Source organism: Salmo salar, chromosome 16 (genome assembly GCF_965601325.2).
Source record: "Salmo salar chromosome 16, fSalSal1, whole genome shotgun sequence".
NCBI lineage: Eukaryota > Metazoa > Chordata > Actinopteri > Salmoniformes > Salmonidae > Salmo > Salmo salar.
Window position 1 is genome coordinate 3,827,496 of NC_138306.1, and position 18,201 is coordinate 3,845,696.

Consider the following 18,201-nt stretch of genomic DNA (forward strand, 5'->3'; position numbering starts at 1 on the left):
TTCTTGACACAATGCCCACTTAACCCGGAAGCCAGCCGCACCAATGTGTCAGAGGAAACACTGTACACCTGGTGACAGTGTCAGCGTGCACTGCGCCCGGCCCGCCACAGGAGTCGCTAGTGCATGACGGGATAGGGACATCCCTGCCGACCAAATCCTTCCCTAACCCGGACAATGCTGTGCCAATTGTGTGCCGCCCCATGGGTCTCCCGGTCGCGGCCGGCTGCGACAGAGCCTGGACTCGAACCCAGAATCTATAGAGGCACAGTTAGCACTGCGATGCAGTACCTTAGACCACTGCACCACTCGGGAGGAAAACCTGAGAGATCTGAGGGAAATCTTCAGCTTTGCTAAGATCATCTTACAAATTATTCATGAAAACTGAGTTGTCCGTCCTACAATTAGCTGGCTACCTCTTAAATGCTCAAGTCACTTGCAAAAACAAAAGATAGGACAGGTGAATAAGATTGCAAGTTTAAACTTTTATTTATAATATAGTACAAGGATATTTTGAGTTTGGTGGGGCGTGGACCTGTACATTATCAACAACAAAGCTGTATAAATTCAACGCGATGGCAACCTGCAAGCAGAACATCACATGACCTGTACTAGCCTGGGTGCCAGTCTTTTTATGCTGTACTGCCAACTCCTTGTCATTCATTGTCATGCCATAGAGCACAAAACAGACTGGCACTCAGGCTAGACCTACTGTATACAGTTTGGCCATGTTTGTGTCAATGTAAAAACTGATAGATCTCTTGAAGATATACCGTATGTCATTTTATACACAGGTAACTGCCAAATAAAGGAAACACCAACATCAAGCCTCTAGGTCGCAGTCCAAAAATAAATCATATGGAATAAGGTATCTATATCTGAGAGGAGAAAACTCCAATAAATAAATACATTTTAAACCCATGTTTTGTCATGTTATTCGGGACCAAACTTTTTACAACTTTTTTTTTTTACAGGCCGGTACTGGTTTACCTTCAGACGACTCCGCTGAAGCTTGGTTTGAGATCTAAAATGATTGTGGGGGCAGTCTTGTTAGACTTCAGTGCAGCTTTTGACATTATCAATCATAGTCTGCTGCTGGAAAAAAATATGTGTTATGGCTTTACACCCCCTGCTATAATGTGGATAAAGAGTTACTTCTCTAACAGAACACAGCGGGTCTTCTTTAATGGAAGCCTCTCAAATATAATCCAGTTAGAATCAGGAATTCCCCAGGGTAGCTGTTTAGGACCCTTGCTTTTTTCAATTTTTACTAATGACATGCCACTGACTTTGAGTAAAGCCAGAGTGCCTATGTATGCAGATGACTCAACACTATACACGTCAGCTACTACAGTGACTGAAATAACTGCAACACTCAACAAAGAGCTGCAGTTCGTTTCAGAGTGGGTGGCAAGGAATAAGTTAGCCCTAAATATTTCTACAACTAAAAGCATTGTATTTGGAACAAAACTCTCACTAAACCCTAAACCTCAACTAAATCTTGTAATAAATAATGTGGAACTTGAGCAAGTTGAGATGACTAAACTGCTTGGAGTAACCCTAGATTGTAAACTGTCATGGTTAAAACATATTGATACAACAGTAGCTAAGATGGGGAGAAGTCTGTCCATAATAAAGCGCTGCTCTGCCTTCTTAACAACACTATCAACAAGGCAGGTCCTACAGGCCCTAGTTTTGTCACACCTTGACTACTGTTCAGTCGTGTGGTCAGGTGCCACAAAAAAGGACTTAGGAAATGTGTAATTGGCTCAGAACAGGGCAGCACGGCTGGCCCTTGGATGTACACAGAGAGCTAATATTAATAATATGCATGTCAATCTCTCCTGGCTGAAGGTGGAGGAGATTGACTTCATCACTACTTTTATTTATGAGAGGTATTGACATGTTGAATGCACTGAGCTGTCTGTTTAAACTATTGTCACACAGCTCGGATACCCATGCATACCCCACAAGACATGCCACAAGAGGTCTCTTCACAGTCCCCAAGTCCAGAACAGACTATGGGAGGCACACAGTACTACATAGAGCCATGACTACATGGAACTCCTTTCCACATCAAGTAACTCATGCCAGCAGTAAAATTTGATTTTTAAAAAACAGATTAACAAAACACCTTATGGAACAGCGGGGACTGTGATGCAACACAAACATTGGCGCATACACACACACATACGATAACATAAGCACTATACATACACATGGATTTAGTACTGTAGATATGTGGTAGTGGTGGAGTAGGGGCCTGAGGGCACACAGTGTGTTGTGAAATCTGTGAATATATTGTAATGTTTTAAAAATGGTATAAACTGCCTTAATTTTGCTGGACCCCAGGAAGAGTAGCTAATGGGGATCCATAATAAATACAAATACACACACACACACAAACACCCTTTAAACCCCCTATGCTCCTTTGAGACCCCTCTTTCAAAATAATGGGCAACTGGGCATTTTTATACATGACCCTTAGCATGATGTGATGTTTTAATTGCTTAATTAACTCAGGAACCACATATGTGTGGAAGCACCTGCTTTCAATATACTTTGTATCCCTCATTTACTCAAATGTTTCCTTTATTTTGGCAGTTACCAGTAGCTTCCACTAGCATACATTTAATTGGTTATACTGTATAAGATTACATATGTACTGTATATAAAGTGCAAAAAGAAATTAAAACACTTAAAGTGAAGGCTTGGGCCTGAAGTGCTGTTTGGATGAGTGTGCAAAACATCCATCATCGGCACACAACCAGCTGGTTTAGCAACTAGATGCCTGATTCACACTATAGGGCTAAGCCAAGCCTAGCCGAGCTGTACTGAGATGGCCTGGTTATACATCTATCACAGTTCCTGAAACCATGCTAGAAAGCACAATGTGAAAATAAAATATCCAAGCCATAATAGTTTGGTTCGACCCTACAGTGTGAATCAGAAAACAGGGTATCTGAGTTATGTTCATTAGAGCATGGAAGGAAACCTTTCAAAATGTTTTGCAATGGAACAATAACATAAGGGTTCTCTTTCAAATACTCATTTCGATATATCACATATGGGGATTCGCTAGGATCACCAATACTCTTGGAAGGACCAATAGAAATCGTATGTTGGAGACAGAGTGGCAAATGAGGTGAGCCCCTCATCTTCTTATAAGGAGCCACTCTCCAAGCCTATGGTCATTCTCGTTCATCTTCCTTGTGAGGACTATTGCTCTCTAGCTCTCAGCATGACTGGAGCCCTGTTTTCCTGCTTAATTGCTCAGAAGCGAACCGTGTAGGATATTTTTGCTGAGCGTAGCTCTTCAGACCCTGTTGAGAGGTTGAGTACCCAACGAAAAGTTTTTGCTTTGTGTCTATTGCTTTTCTACTTCTCAGTCTCCGTTAGTAGCTAGCGTCACGGCTAACTATTTAGACTTGGTTAGCCCACGCTGAAAGGCTAACTTAGCTAGCTCGCTGAGAGGCAAGCTAACCTCACTAGCATATACATCTGCAAACACGGTAGCATTGCTAGCTTAACCTACGTTCATCCATTTGTGTTAATTAGACCGACCGTCTCAAACTCAAGGCTCCTTTGGTGGCGGGAGCACACTACCTGACGGCTAACTCTGCCCCCACGCGGTTCCCTTCAGCCAGCAATGAGCTAGCTACGGCACACCTTCACCACAAGGTAGCTGCTCGCGGCTATAGCATTCTACTGGGGTCATTATTGCTAGCTATTAGCCGCAAGGCTTCTAACTAACTAGCTTATAATGCCATTTACACAACCGTTTGCTAGCCACCAGCCGCAAGACTTCTAACTAGCTAATCTAAGACATGTACACGTTGTTCTTACAACAGCGTTGCTTTGTTCTCCTAGCAAGCCTTGTTCCTCACAATGGCCCCTGCTATCCCATCCTAGGACGAGCCCAGCACTCAAACACCCACGTTATTGCGCTTGTGGTTCCATGATTGCGGGGAAGGATTTCCACCCTTGATGCATCAATTGCTTGGGAAAGGATCATGCCCAAGAGGTGCTAGACGACCCTGAGTCCTGTGAGCACTGCAAACTGCTGACTAGGGCATGTTTGAGCAGGAGGCATAAATGAGCATCTCTCGATAGCCCCTCTTGCCTCCGAGCCAACAGCGAAAGCTGAGGCTCAACTCTCCGGAACCGAGCCCAGGTGGGGTTAGGTCATGGATAGTCTTGACTTTCTCCCCTCACTGTCTGATGACGTAGTGTCGGGAGAAGGAGATCTAGGGGATGACGATGGGATTCATCTCATGAATATCCTTGAGATAGCACAGCACTGAGCTAGCTACGGCAAACCTTCACCACGAGGTAGCTGCTAACTAGCTAACACCTCACTAGCCTCGCAGCTATAGCATTCTACTGTGCTCATTATTGCTAGCTATTAGCTGCAAGCAGGCTGACGACCCCATTCTCCCGCCCTTCCTCCATTGAACTTTGGGCTCTTCCATGTCTGCTAGTGAGCCACGGCGAGACTCGAGTGGCCGTCTCCCGTAGGGGTTCGGGGCCCGTTAAGGGACCTGTACGACTGGAAGAGACTCCTACGGTAGAGCCATCACCGGCTAGCCATCTCAGCCCCTCGCGCCGTGTTACTAACGACACCAGGACCTCACTCACTAGAAAGACGGAGCGCTTTACTGCCTCTATTTTTCAGAAAACATACAAAGCCTCGGCCCAGTCAATCAGAGCTCTCAATGTGACTTCTTTATTGTTGGCTGAACAACTGGAGGAGGTTGGGAAGCAACTGTACTGGTATACCCTAGGTCCAGATGCTTGGGGGTAGATATGTATGATTACAGACCTAAATCTCTGTGCCTCCCGTAGTGCCAATCAACACTGTGGTTGTACCATGAACCTGGCAGTGGTGGGAGAAAGGGCACTTTGGCTGAGCTTATCCAGCTTAACAGACAAAGAAAAGTGGACCCCCTGGATGCCCTAGTGACACCCAAGGAGTTGTTCGGGCCCACAGTCGCCGCCATGTGGCAGAAGTGTGACATGCGCAAGAAAGAAGGCAACGCAACAGTCTGCCAAGACCCAGGCCTAACCAGGTAAGGAGTGTTCCACCCCAATGGTGGAACAAGCTCCCTCACGACGCCAGGACAGCGGAGTCAATCACCACCTTCTGGAGACACCTGAAACCCCACCTCTTTAAGGAATACCTAGGATAGGATAAAGTAATCCTTCTAACCCCCCCCCCCCCTTAAAAGATTTAGATGCACTATTGTAAAGTGGTTGTTCCACTGGATATCATAAGGTGAATGCACCAATTTGTAAGTCGCTCTGGATAAGAGCGTCTGCTAAATGACTTAAATGTAATGTAATGTAATGTAAATGAGTGATACGCTGCAGCCGCAGCACGGTTCTGCCCCTCTTACCCTCCCGGTGCATTCTCAGGTTTTCAGCCAGGGGCAGAAGTCAGCAAGTCAGCCCTCCCTCCGGACTCACCGACACACAGAACAGGACGGCAAATCTGTCTTTTTACATCCACTGTGGCCCTTTTCCCCTTGCCTATGGCCTTTTTGCCTATGTTATTGCGCGAGCAATCACAGTCAAACCAGCTCTGAGATGCTCCGCTCCAGCTTTCCCGGCAAAGGGCACAACCGCTCAAGACAACAATGCAGGGGAACTATATTATCTTTGTGAAACCCCCTCAGCCCTTTTAGGTTCTGAGGGGCCTTTTTCCTCTACATGGTAAATGGTAAAGATGACTTGGCTCTTTTATGGAGAATACTCTCCATTGAATTAGAGATCAGTCAGTATAATAAATACTTATTTTTTGGCGTCAGAGCCCCAGACACCTTCTGCTTTTCCTTGTCCCGTTTTACTGCGATTGGTTCACGCAACTGGGCCACTGCCCACTCTGCCTCCCCATCTTACGGGAGCGAGTGAATGAGGATATATCTTCGCTCTTGACAACCCTCCTCCATGGTGCAGGGACAACATATACCAGTCACATAGCTGTCCTACTGCCCAGAATTATGAATGCATAATTATGAAAACAGGATTTTGAATAGTTCTTCCTTCAGATACATGCCTGCTCTGTCTAGAGAGAGCCCGCTTCCCATGTCTATCCAGACTGACTTGCTGCACCTTGACAGAAGCGAAGACCCAGTGAGGGCCATGGGAGACCCCATCCCAAAAACGGTGATCACGCCATTTGGGGTGGGAATGCTGACAAACCAATGAAATAGAGGGATGCCGTATGCTTTTCCTCCTATGTTGCCTACCCTCCCTTTTCCGTCTACACAGAGCAAGGGAATAGGGCCTCCCCCTCATCTTCGAGCCCCTCGATGGCCAGTGACTTTCGGGGCAGCAGTTATACCCTACTCACAACCAGTCCTGGCAGCTATTGGCATGCAGGGTTTATACCCTAGCAAACAAAGCAATTCTCTACTCTCTCGGGGCATAGCTGGTGATATATTAAAAAAATACATTAAAAACATTTTAAGGAAAGGAATGCAGGTCTTCGACTCTTTATGCATGCTCTCTGTTTTACAGAAGTGGTGACTAAACAGATCGTTTCGTCCTACACTCTGTGTTCCATGGTCTTACACTCCTTGCAGGACTTTTTTGGACAGAGAGAAGGTTTCTTCATTGTTAAGGTCCTCTAGCCGCTTTCTCGGCCTGCCCAGGCCCTGACAGAAATAGAGTTTATCCTAACTGTTGTGTTGTTTATAGGGGGAAGACACATCCCTTACGCCCAAGCCCAGTCTCTAAGCCTTTAGCTCGTCCTGTAATCTCGTTCTCAGACACTTCCTCACAAATGCGCAAAAGGTCTGGTGGACCAACACGTCAAACTTGTTGGCCTTCGTTAGCCAATACAGAAAGAACAGGAGAAACTCTCATTGCATAGGCATTGGCTTAATCGGCTTAATCTACCAACCAATCGTCACCTACAACACCTTCCCCTTAACCCTCCCCACTCTTCGCAGTCATGTGATTCTCCAAAATTAAATGATGAAAAATACATTACTCAGTAGGTCACTACCATAGAATTCTATGGTCACTCCCACTAAGGCCAACTTTGAATCGTTGATATCCCAGGCTTATATTGCGCCATGCGCAATAGCCTAGGGATGAGGTTACTCAACCTGGGACATGTCTATTGTGCTTAAGAGTCTTTCACAGCCGTTACTAGCCGCTGAGAAGCAATATTCCTCCATCTGTTGCTTTACTACTGCCTTTGGCATCCCTAAAGTGAGTGTGTGGACAGTGCTCTACCAGCCACTGTTCACACCCACATTCTGCCCCAGAGTTTTTCAGGCTAACCCTATACCTAACCCCATCCTTTGGTCCAGGTCGACAATTTAATTTTGTCGCACCTTGGAGCCTATGGTTTTTCGTCTGTCACCTTCCCCAGAAGGGCGTTCCTGTTGTTGTCCAGTACACGCATTGGGCATCTACTTGGATTGAACGAAGGCTCAGGCAAGGGTGTAATGCTTTCAATAATTTGGTTACCACCCTCAAAAGAGACATATCTCATTAAACTGAAATTTGCGCACCATGTTTTGGGCTTCCCCTCACTTTGTTATGAAGTTTTCCCAACAGCTTGTTTCTGCACCTTCTTGCATGCACACTTCCTTAGCTTCGGAACCTCTGAGGGTTGCTGATGTTGGGACTACCCTGGCTTCGGTGAGCATGCTTGCGATACGAGAGTTGGCCATATCACCATACAGTATGTGATACATTGAAATTAGTATTTGAAAGAGAACTTAAGGTTACTTTCGTAACCCTGGTTCTCTGATATGAGTGAGATGTATCACAGCATTTCACTGCTCACAAGAGTGCGAGGAGGAGAAGCATGCTTGAGAATGACCAGAGGGCGGGAGAGTGGTTCCTTATAAGGAGTTAAGGGGGCTCAGCTCATTTGTCACTCTACCTGTGTCTCCAACAGACACTTTTGGTTGGTCCTTCTGAGAGTAATAATAATAATAATAATACATGGGACTTATATAGCGCTTTCAATGACCCAAAGTCGATTTACAATTATAGAAACTAAACAAAAAACTGAGATCAAAACAAGACAATGCCAGACTAGGCAAGGCACACAATTGGCAATGTTCCAACATCTAGTGGAAAGCGTTCCCAGAAGAGTGGAGGCTGTTATATCAGCAAAGGATGGCCAACTCCATATTAATGCCCATGATTTTGGAATGAGATGTTCGACGAGCAGGTGTCCACATACTTTTGGTCATGTACTGTATGATACAATGCATGAAAGGCTTTATCAATCTGTGCAATATATTGAGTTGTACAAATATAAATCAATATGAACTGCAGCTGAAAAGAGAAAAAACAATTTTAAAGTTCCGTATTAAACCATTTAATAAGGCATTTATAAATTGTGTGTTCACCATTTATTAATCATTACGCCCACATTTATAAACCATTTACTAATAATTAGTAAAGTATTTTTGCAGTCCTTAAAGTGAGCACTATTTATACTTATGAATATTTTATAAATATTTTGAGTGACCAGTGTAATTTCTCACAAAAAGATGGACATGCCATTGGTAGATTAAAATTTTTTTCTGCATGATTAATAAATGATGAGCAAGCGGTTTGTAAATGCCTTATAAATGCTTTATTATGGACCCCTTAAAATAAAGTGTCACCAAAGCTATTTAAAATCCCCCTTATTTATTTTACAATTAAAAATATAACTTTTGTATCACTGTTCCTCCTTCCTTAACCGAACTTAGCACCACTGGGTCTCAAGTAGGGTTGTCAATTTCCAGTAACTCTAACAAAATTCTCAGGTTTTCTGGTTGGAGGATTCTGGATTTCTTGCTTATACCCTCCTGATTCTGAGAATCTTTCAACCTGAATTTCTGGAAAACCTGGGGAATCTTTGGAAAGTTACCGGAATTTTGCAACCCTGATCTCAAGGTTTCATGCCTCGAAATATGAAATTACCTGAAGAAATAAAACTGAGCATTTCCTTTTTTTTATAGAGGAATAAAAAGGCATCTCTTGTCATTTTAAAATGTAAGAAAATATAAGCATGGTTAGTTACACTAGATTACCTGCTTTTTAATATATAGTTCATAGTTGTCGTTTTGTCTTGTAGGCCTATCTATAATGTGTATTCAGCATCACAGTTATGTCTCATCAATTTGACAGGTGAGCAGAGAGAGAGAGTAGCCTGGTTCCAGGTCTGTTTGTGCTGTTTTATGGTCCAACGACCATAGTTGGCTATACAGCACAAACAGATCTGGGACCAGGCTAGAGAGACTAGTGGGGTCGCCTGGTCAGTCTGTTCACCCTTGACCTCTGACCTCGCCATGCCACACACACCAGTGTCTGAAGGTCATAGGCCATCTATTGGTGCTGGGACCCCTGAGGAGAGAGAAAGAGAGAGATGGAGGGTAAAGGCCCAATGCAGGCGTTTTTATGTCAATATCAAATCATTTCTGCTTAACAATTAAGTACCTTACTCTAATAGATTTACATTAAAATTGGCAAAAATAGCTTAGCAAAAAATAATTTCTCAAGCAGTAATTTTGCTTGGACTGTCTGAGAGTGGTCTGAGTGGGGAAGGGAAAACTGAAAACTAGCTGTTATTGGCAGAGAGTTTTGGAAGTCTTTGTAATTGGTCTATTAACCAATTTACTGCATGGTGATGTCACCATGAAAAGCCGAAACTCCCGCCCATGCAAACCTGCTGATTAGAACATCCTATGTAGATTGTATTTTCAAACAGAAACTATCAGGAAATAACACTGATCACATTGTTTAACACTTTCACAGTGTTCGTTTAACCAGCTGTTAATATTATACAAAACACAGGAAAACAGAATTTTTTGTGTACTGAGCCTTTAAAGCATGCTCAGAACTTACACACAGCGTTATAATACCTAGTGTGCACCTCCTATCTTTCCATTGATAGGCTGCTGTGACATTTGTGGCAGTGTGCCCTATAGGTTTTATAAATCTGTGACTTTACATTATCACTATTTGTTTTAGCTAAGCCCTGGATTTGGTAAACTATATACCTGGATGACTTCAGTTGGAACTTTATGATCAGTCCTTACCGTGTTGGTTTAAACCAGAGGGTTTGAATCTCGCTCAGGACCTTATGTCCAGGACAGAAATTGGGCCTTCGAAATAAGAGCAGATCAGTGTCATGCCTATTACACCTTACTGAGTTCTTTATGATAAGTGACCACGTTTACATGCGCACAGTATTCCAGATAGTAGCTCGTAACTCCATTCAGAATTATGCATTTCTTGCAGTAAAATGATACAACAAATGTTAATTTTGTCTTGAGGAGCGGAGAAATATGATTTCTTTCTTTCAGCTTCTCAGAAAATGTGAATGTGCATGTAATGTTATCTTTGACACTGTTATGCAAGCAGACAGTACTTCAACAACATAAAATATGTTCCCAAAACGAACCGAAGCCTTATCAGAAAGGTTTCATCGTTTTCACAGCTTTTCATTTCCTTAAAACCGGTCAAACTGATGGCATTTGTACATTTTGCACAGGACCAATCATTCCACTGTTTTGGAGTTATTGCGTTTTTGCGTTTTCTCCCCGGTCCCTAAAAGAAACAGACAACTTTACCGGTATTAATTAGGTTACTAACACATTCATTTTATCAATGTAAGACATTATTCTGGTGAGCACTACTTTATTTAGTCTTCTTGGGTAACAAGTTATGACAAAAGAGAAGCTCCATGTATCTAACTATACTGTAGTTGACAAACAAATGGTCTACCAAATGTCAGAAATTATAAGCAGAAAGTTGTCTAAATTAGGGGTGAAAGTAACCAGTAGGCTATACGGTCCAGTACGGAGTATCAGCAAAACGTATTATTATGGAATTATGGTGTATCGAACTGCGAAGGTAGCCTACTTTTTGAAGTGATTTGTTTGACAATCTGATAAAAACATCATCACACAACACCCATGATATGCGAAAATGAGCCTACACAGACCGCAAAAAAACACAGTAAATGGGATAAGATGTTTACATGCCACAGTATCCAGTCTAAGATCAGCATATCCCAGGCATCTTATCCGGCTTTCTTACAGCCAGGATAAAAGCTTTTCGGGTTATTGTAAATGGGATATGATGTTTGTGTGTCAACTCGAAAACTGAATACTTGAGTATCCAGAATAATAAGGGAAAATTGGTCTGCATGTAAACGTGGTCAGTGTGATGAACTTACTGAGTTGGTTCTCTTGCGTTTCCAGCAGTCAGGGTTGAGTCTCTTCTGCTCGTCAGCCAGAGCCTTGGCCTCTATGGTGTACATCCTCCTCTCCTCGTTCTTCATCTTCTTCCACTTATCACCCAGGATCACACTGATGGCTCTGTATAGGGACACAAGGACATACTATAATTTATACCGTAATTCATTCAGTCACTCATGTGTGTGGAACTCATTAATTAATGTGAGAGACAACACTCTTTTCTCTGCTACTGTAATCCTACCTGTGGCTCTGGTCTAAAGCAATAGTCTACTCAGAGACGTTCCTAACATAGAGATCCTTTCATTTTGTAAACAATTTGTCAGAACAGGATGGATGTACTACTGACCATTCCCCCCCCCCCAGAAAATTACATTTTACACGCATGCACACACACACATTTGGTCTGCCTACCCACCTGTTATCCTTCCCAGGGTACATCTGTGTGTACTCCAACCTGTACTTCTTAGCGAAGAGCATGAAGGCGTTCATTGGCCGCTTGCATTTGGTGGGCGTGGCCCCGCCAGGGGCCGTCTCTGAGGTATTGCTCCTGTTTGATTTGCTGGTGGAGGAGGGGTGGGAGGAACTGGAGAGTTTCTCTAGGTCAGGGGAGACAGCGCCACTGCTGGACTGGGAGGTCCTACGCTGCCTGGCCATGCTGCTCAGCACATACACAGCTGAAGAGTCCAGAGGGGTGAAGTCATAACTGGAGAGAGATATAAAGAGAGAGGGGAGATTAATACAATTTATATAATTTCACCAAAATCTTATCTACTGTGTCATACTGAGGCATTGATATTGTCTGAATAAACTAAGCCCTCGGGAGCATATACCAGTGTGCAGACATTTTTGTTTAACATTGGTATTATTCTGTACCTCCTGAAGGTGTCGAAGACAACAGAGTCGTCACAGTTTATGGAGTCTCTGTGGCCTGGAGGAAGACATAGGTCCCCCACCTGCATCTCATAGCAGGGGATACCGTGCTGCACCACCGTCAGGCTGGGATAGAACGAGGACCAGCCTGGGACAGGAAGAGACATGGAGTTGTAATTATTTTTTTTTAAATACACAAAAAATATGTGAACCTGTCCAAGATGTAAATCTGGCCTGTACTATAAGGCCCTATCACCATACAGTCTCAAAGATTATCCTACCAATAGGCCTATCCGCTTCCATGGAACATCAAGAGCTGAACATTTGCTTAATCAATCTGATGATAGCTAGAACTTCCAGACTTCAGATTAATAGCCCCTGCATTTATCATTTGCATGCAGTTCCAGTTCGCCATGTTCCCTTAACTGATTCAGTTATCTTGTTAACAATTCAAAGACATTTAGTTCTTTTACCTTTGTTTTTCACAAAGAAGGGGTGATCAAATCTGCACTCTGCCGTTAAGAGTCCATCTTCTGGCGAGCCAGGGTCAAAGGTGAGTTTGAGGACAGCCTGGCCGTATGACACGTTCTCCTCGTGGGCCACTAGCTTCAGACCTTCCGAACCGTAGCTCTGTAAATCAATCAACATCCAGAGAGAAAAATGTGAGAGGGAGACTAGCCAATCATATCAGATCTGGCAATTAGCAAGGGCATGTTCATAAGGCATCAAACGGAAGAAAACAAACAAACAGGGAGGGACTAGCTGGAATTCTTTTTTTCCCGCTGTAAAACATTTTGCTACCTTTCGGGCGGTGGACGGCATTATTCTCTCATCATCATCTGACACGTCATCAGAGTCTCCCAGGTCCTCAGCCTCTTGCCACTCCTTGTTAGAACCCCTGTGGAACCGCAGCCGGGTGCCTGAATAGGAGGATAACAGCAAAACATTTAGTCAAATAGAGTAAGAGAGAGAGAGAGAGAGACAGATAGACAGATTTTTCTTCTTGCCTTGAGACTTGACTTTTGATGCTTCTTATTGATACATCCTTACTTACAAAGAAGTACAAACAGTATTGGCCTGTCATACTGCTGTCTAAACACCAGAGGCTGATATTTCCCTATGAATTTATGTTCACTCTGGATTAAGTTAGCAACTCACACAGAGGAAACAGGTACATTTATACAACGGAGTAAACACAGGCTTAAAAAAAGAATATATTTAATATAACACTTTTCATTACAGAGTTATCGCAAAGCTCTACTGAGGAAAAAAATAAGTGATATACAATAAAAACAACATACATTTAGAAACAAGGCAGGTAAAACAGCAATAGTAGGCTAGTTGCTAAATACATTTTAGTTTGGGATTAGGACAATGAAAAAGACTGTGTCTAGAGAAGTGGGTTTTAATAAGACCCATTTTAAAAGTTCTGAGTGATGGAGCGGCTCTCAGATGGTCAGGAAGAGCATTCCATAGGCGAGGGGCAAGGGAGCAGAAGGCTCGGTCCCCCATAGTTCGGAGATGTGTCTTGGGGACTTGAAACAGTAGGGAGTGGCTGGAGCGGAGAGTGCGTAGTGGCTCGCTGATTGAGATGAGGTCGCTGATGTAGGTCGGGCTCAATCCATTCAAGGATTTAAATATAAGCATGATGACTTTGATATCGATCTTGTTGTTGACCGGTAGCTAGTGGAGTTGGGCCAGGATTGTTGTAATGTGGTCTGACTTCTTGGTCTTGGTTAGGACCCTGGCAGCACTGTTCTGGATTAGTTGGAGCCTCTGTAGTGATTGCTGGGAGGCTCCCAAACAGCACATTGCCGTAGTTGATCAGAGAGAAGATGAAGGCATGGATGAGTTTCTCTGTATCTGGCTGGGAGATGGTATGACCCGGACAAATGGATTAACTATGTTTTACATACTTGTTTTATGTGGGCATCGAAGGACAGAGAAGGATCAAACTTGACTCCTAGGTTGGAGATGACAGTGGACAGGTGGATGGCCTAGCCATTGATTGTAGGGCAGATGTTTCCAGCACTGATGACCTGCTTGGGTGTCCCAATAAGCATAGCCTCAATCTTGCTACTGATCAACTGGAGGAAGTTCTCTTTCATCCATTCCATGCCACAGGATCTGTGATATGTTGCCTGATACAGTCCTGAATCCAGACTGCACAGCCACTTGTTATCAATGTGTTAGCTAGGCTTTTTCCACAAGGAAAAGGTAAACGCACTCAAGGTCATAATTCTAGGAAAAGCTTATCCATTTCTCTCTGGGTATGTGTGTGTGTGTGTGTGTGTGTGTGTGTGTGTGCGCGCCTGCGTGCGTGTGTCCATACCTTTCAGGAAACAGTGCCAGGCAGTTGAGGGCCAGGAGTTAGACCAACCCATGTCCTCATCATCAGAGAAGGATGACATAGAGAACACACCAGACTCTGACTCACTGCTGGCCTGAATGGGGGATGTTCAAACAAAGAGAAACATATTACAAAACAGGTGATTAGCACATGTCATAAATTGCAGTGTTGTCGCAGAGTTATAGAACAGTTACATTGCCCTGAATGAAGCATGCCCATCAGGGTTGGCCAATACCACCTCAGTTCAGTTCAATAAGGAAATTCCTCAATGAATTTCTAATCCATAGAGAGAAAATTAGAATTTCAGTGAGGGATTTCAGTTTACTTCCTGAATTGACTAAACTAAAATGGAATTGACCACAATGAACACTAATGGTCATACATAATCTTGTAGTAGACAGTCTAGATGACGTGACACATACAAAAACATTTTATTCATTCATTCAGTATAGGAGTGGAGAGGGTGATAGGGTCCACACACAGGAAATGGTTGAACTGAAAGGTAAATGGTGAAAGGTCGTACTCTGACACGTCTGCTGCGCTCCCTAAGGTGACCCCTAGAGGGGCTGGGTGCACTGCTGGCCAGGGGAGGTCTGGCGTAAGAATGTAAACTACGACTGGTGGCAAAGATGTGCATAGGAGACGACCTGATGAGAGGAATAAAGAGAAATACATATTAATTATCAATACATTAACAATCTAACACCATCACTTTGCCCGTCCATGAGACGACCTGATAAGGAGAAATACAGATATACATATCAAATTGAACATATCAAACATCAACCTAATGCTTTGTTGATGTGTGGCTCTGTCTGTGTGTCTGTCTGTGTGTGTATGTGTGTGTGTGTGTACCACGTGCCTTTGTGTGACATTCATGTGTATTGTGTACCACATGTGTGTATGCTACAGTAAATGAGTGTGCATATGCGTTGTCAGGCCCTAAACACAACAGGTACCTCTTGATGGGAGGAGGCTCCTGCAGTAGGGGGCTCTGAGGGCTGGTGGCGATGTTAGCCAGCTCAGTCAGCCAATTGGTGTGAGGGTAACCAGCTATACACTCCTGATGTGACACCCCAGTTCCCACATGGAACAGCACCGGAGAGGACTGGTTCTCCTCTACCTCCTGCAGCTCTGGCAGGTCATCTGGAGCGGGAGGGGAGTGAGGTTGGTCAGGGTTGTGCTTATAAGTGTTCAGAATATAATTAAATAGAAAATTCCTGTCCGTTATGGTAACACTTTACATTTCAGATTTATACCTGTATACTGTGTGTGTGTGTGTGTGTGTGTGTGTGTGTGTGTGTGTGTGTGTGTGTGTGTGTGTGTGTGTGTGTGTGTGTATTTACCATACTCCATGGGAGTAGGGGGGCAACCAGGTGATGAGGACAGAGCCTCATTGCATTTCAGAAGATCAAAGGAGTCTTCCATTCTATTTGCATCCATCTTGTTTTCCTCAACTTGTTCAGTCTTATTAACTTCCCATAACATATTACACCATGTCAGCTGGCAAGTCTGTAGACAGCCACTGGAGACAATGATAAATTACAATTTCAGAATCTGACCACAACAGGTATATATAAAACATACAAAATGATGAATTAATATGCTTTGAATTATTTGGTTAAACGCTAGGCCTATGTAATTTATGTTTGCATTGAATATTAATAGGTGAATAATAAAATAAAAAGCACTGGTTAAAAAAGCATAGATGACTGCATTATTCTACAATCACAAATCCCCATTTCCTGTGGCAATATCACATTATGGCCATAATAAATTAAATCAAATCTGCAGGTCATTACATAGGGTTTAAAAAGCCTCCATATCTGTGTGGACTAGATAAAGAACAGTCATGTGACCATATGCGTGCAGCCCTTGTTTATAAACTTTGGGAACTTCGCGCGTGCGCACCAGAGCTCATTCATTCATAACTGCGTAACAAGCACTGGTCAATAACGCTGTTATGATCATACAAAAATTCACAAAATATCGACAGAAAAAAGCAATATTATTTCATAGATAAAGGCGAGTTGAGAAATATCAACGTGTCATGCCACCTAGTCTGAGCAATGTAGGCTACATTATAAAGGATCAGCTGAAGACAATAACAAGCTTTCTGCTTCGTAGCTGTGGCCAAATGAAATGTAGCCATTTTTTTAGGTTATCGTAGAAACTTAAATTGTAAAGTTAAGATTATATCTAATGTTAGGCGATGAATGGCTTTCTAGATATCCGATAACTAATCTTGCGCAATTTATTTATTGACATTTTGATTATTGGGAAACTAGCTAAAACATAGAATGACACTTATTACTCTTAGAAATGTGAAAAGTTGACATTGCCTATAGCCAACTGTCCAATTACTTTTTTCTATAAGGCAATCTGTTATTGTGTTGAGTGTTGTCACAAGGGAATATGCTTTCTTGTCTAACAGCTAGAAAATAACCAAGCTCACTTGTAAACAAAAGAATGTCAACAAGTTCAGACACGACACCGCTTGCAGTGTTCGAGATTGTCAAATGAATGAACCGAAAATGTACATTCAGTCCTAAGTCTTTCCCGAAACATTGTTTTACTACTTTGAAAGCAGGCTGTCTTTGTCACTATATTAATGAATAGCTAGCACGCCAGCTAGCCTAACAGGCTAATGTTACAACCAAAATAACAAACATAACAATGAACAAAATCTGTCTAGAATAAATTGTCAATCGACATCGAACAGTCGAATGACAACTGTTCCACTCCACCAAACTATACGCACTGAATAAAGAAAATTACACTGCTTATTTCTCGAGATTAGTTAAACTTTAGTTTCTTAGAAATCTGTTATTTTACCAAACCTGTCGCCATCAAGTAACTCTCTGGCATTCATTGAAGGGGTGGGAAGGAATATTTCCAAAACCGGTCATCTATTGGTGGATAAAAACGTCAGTAAAGTTAATCTCTAATCGTTATTGGTGGGTTCATGACGGTACTAAAAGGGCCTGGTTTGGTTTGTTAATCAAACGCCCATTGGCTGAATGTGCACGTCCGTTATTTCCCAGAAACAGATGATTGGTCATAACAAGGAGAATACAGTTAATCCTTTGTTATTGAAACTCACAGGAATGTTCTTATATTATCTCTGTTGATTAACAGTGTAATATCAACATTGTCTGAATTCATTTTAACAAAGGCTTGCATGTTATGAGGAGATCCAAATACGCTATTGTCTTTTTTTTTTTTTTTTACAACAAATCAATACAGGAAGTACATGAGGGAACACAAGTATATATGGATAATATACAATGGACAATTGAGCTAGGGGGTACAATATCACATTACACAAGGACCTTAAGGGACACACATACACTTATAATTCTAACAGCTTTTTTTGTTACTAGAGTATTTAATTGTCTTAAAATACAGTTATTTTTGTAGGGTAAGAAAATGTGTTTTTTTTGTTTGTAAATTTACATTTGTGAATATGAAATTTGGCCAAAAGAATAATGAAATGAATTACACAAAAACGTTTCAGCTTATTCCTATCGTCGGTAAAGAATCCAAGCAGTACATCTCTCCACAATAGTGGAAGACCTTCATAAATGTGTTCAATTATAAATCTACTGATGTCTTGCCACAGTTTTCTTGCATGAATACAATGCCAAAAAAGATGCAACACTGTTTCTGGGTGGTCATTACAAAAGGAGCAATCTGAGTTGATGTTTTCCTTAAACTTCTTCATATAGTGGTTGACAAGATAATATTTATGAATAATTCTAAAGG

At 42.5% G+C, this 18,201-nt stretch overlaps 1 protein-coding gene across 2 annotated transcripts; it reads right to left on the minus strand.

Moving 5' to 3' along the window:
* Positions 1–462: 462 nt before the first annotated feature.
* On the minus strand, positions 463–17,379 carry LOC106573037 (HMG box-containing protein 1). 2 transcript variants are annotated; one of them, XM_014147659.3, is made up of 12 exons: positions 17,272–17,379; positions 15,783–15,961; positions 15,396–15,582; positions 14,960–15,083; positions 14,419–14,530; positions 12,888–13,006; positions 12,560–12,716; positions 12,090–12,234; positions 11,632–11,919; positions 11,195–11,336; positions 10,053–10,118; positions 463–9,357 (listed from the first exon to the last, which is right to left on the minus strand). In XM_014147659.3, the coding sequence occupies exons 2-11, from the start codon at positions 15,922–15,924 to the stop codon at positions 10,095–10,097; spliced, it is 1,440 nt and encodes a 479-aa protein (XP_014003134.1). In that variant the 5' UTR covers positions 15,925–15,961; positions 17,272–17,379; the 3' UTR covers positions 463–9,357; positions 10,053–10,094. The 2 variants fall into 2 exon arrangements, with proteins under 2 accessions (XP_014003134.1, XP_082818584.1); XM_082962458.1 differs by lacking the exon at positions 10,053–10,118.
* Positions 17,380–18,201: the final 822 nt, after the last annotated feature.

Excerpts from the sequence above, each read along its gene's own strand:
- LOC106573037 (XM_014147659.3), bottom strand. The coding sequence starts at position 15,924 with ATGTTATGGGAAGTTAATAAGACTGAACAAGTTGAGGAAAACAAGATG. Across the intron at positions 13,007-14,418 it reads CTGGCACTGTTTCCTGAAAG|GCACCCGGCTGCGGTTCCAC; the intron begins GTATGGACACAC and ends CCTCCTATTCAG. Across the intron at positions 10,119-11,194 it reads AACGCAAGAGAACCAACTCA|GCCCAATTTCTGTCCTGGAC; the intron begins GTAAGTTCATCA and ends CTTATTTCGAAG.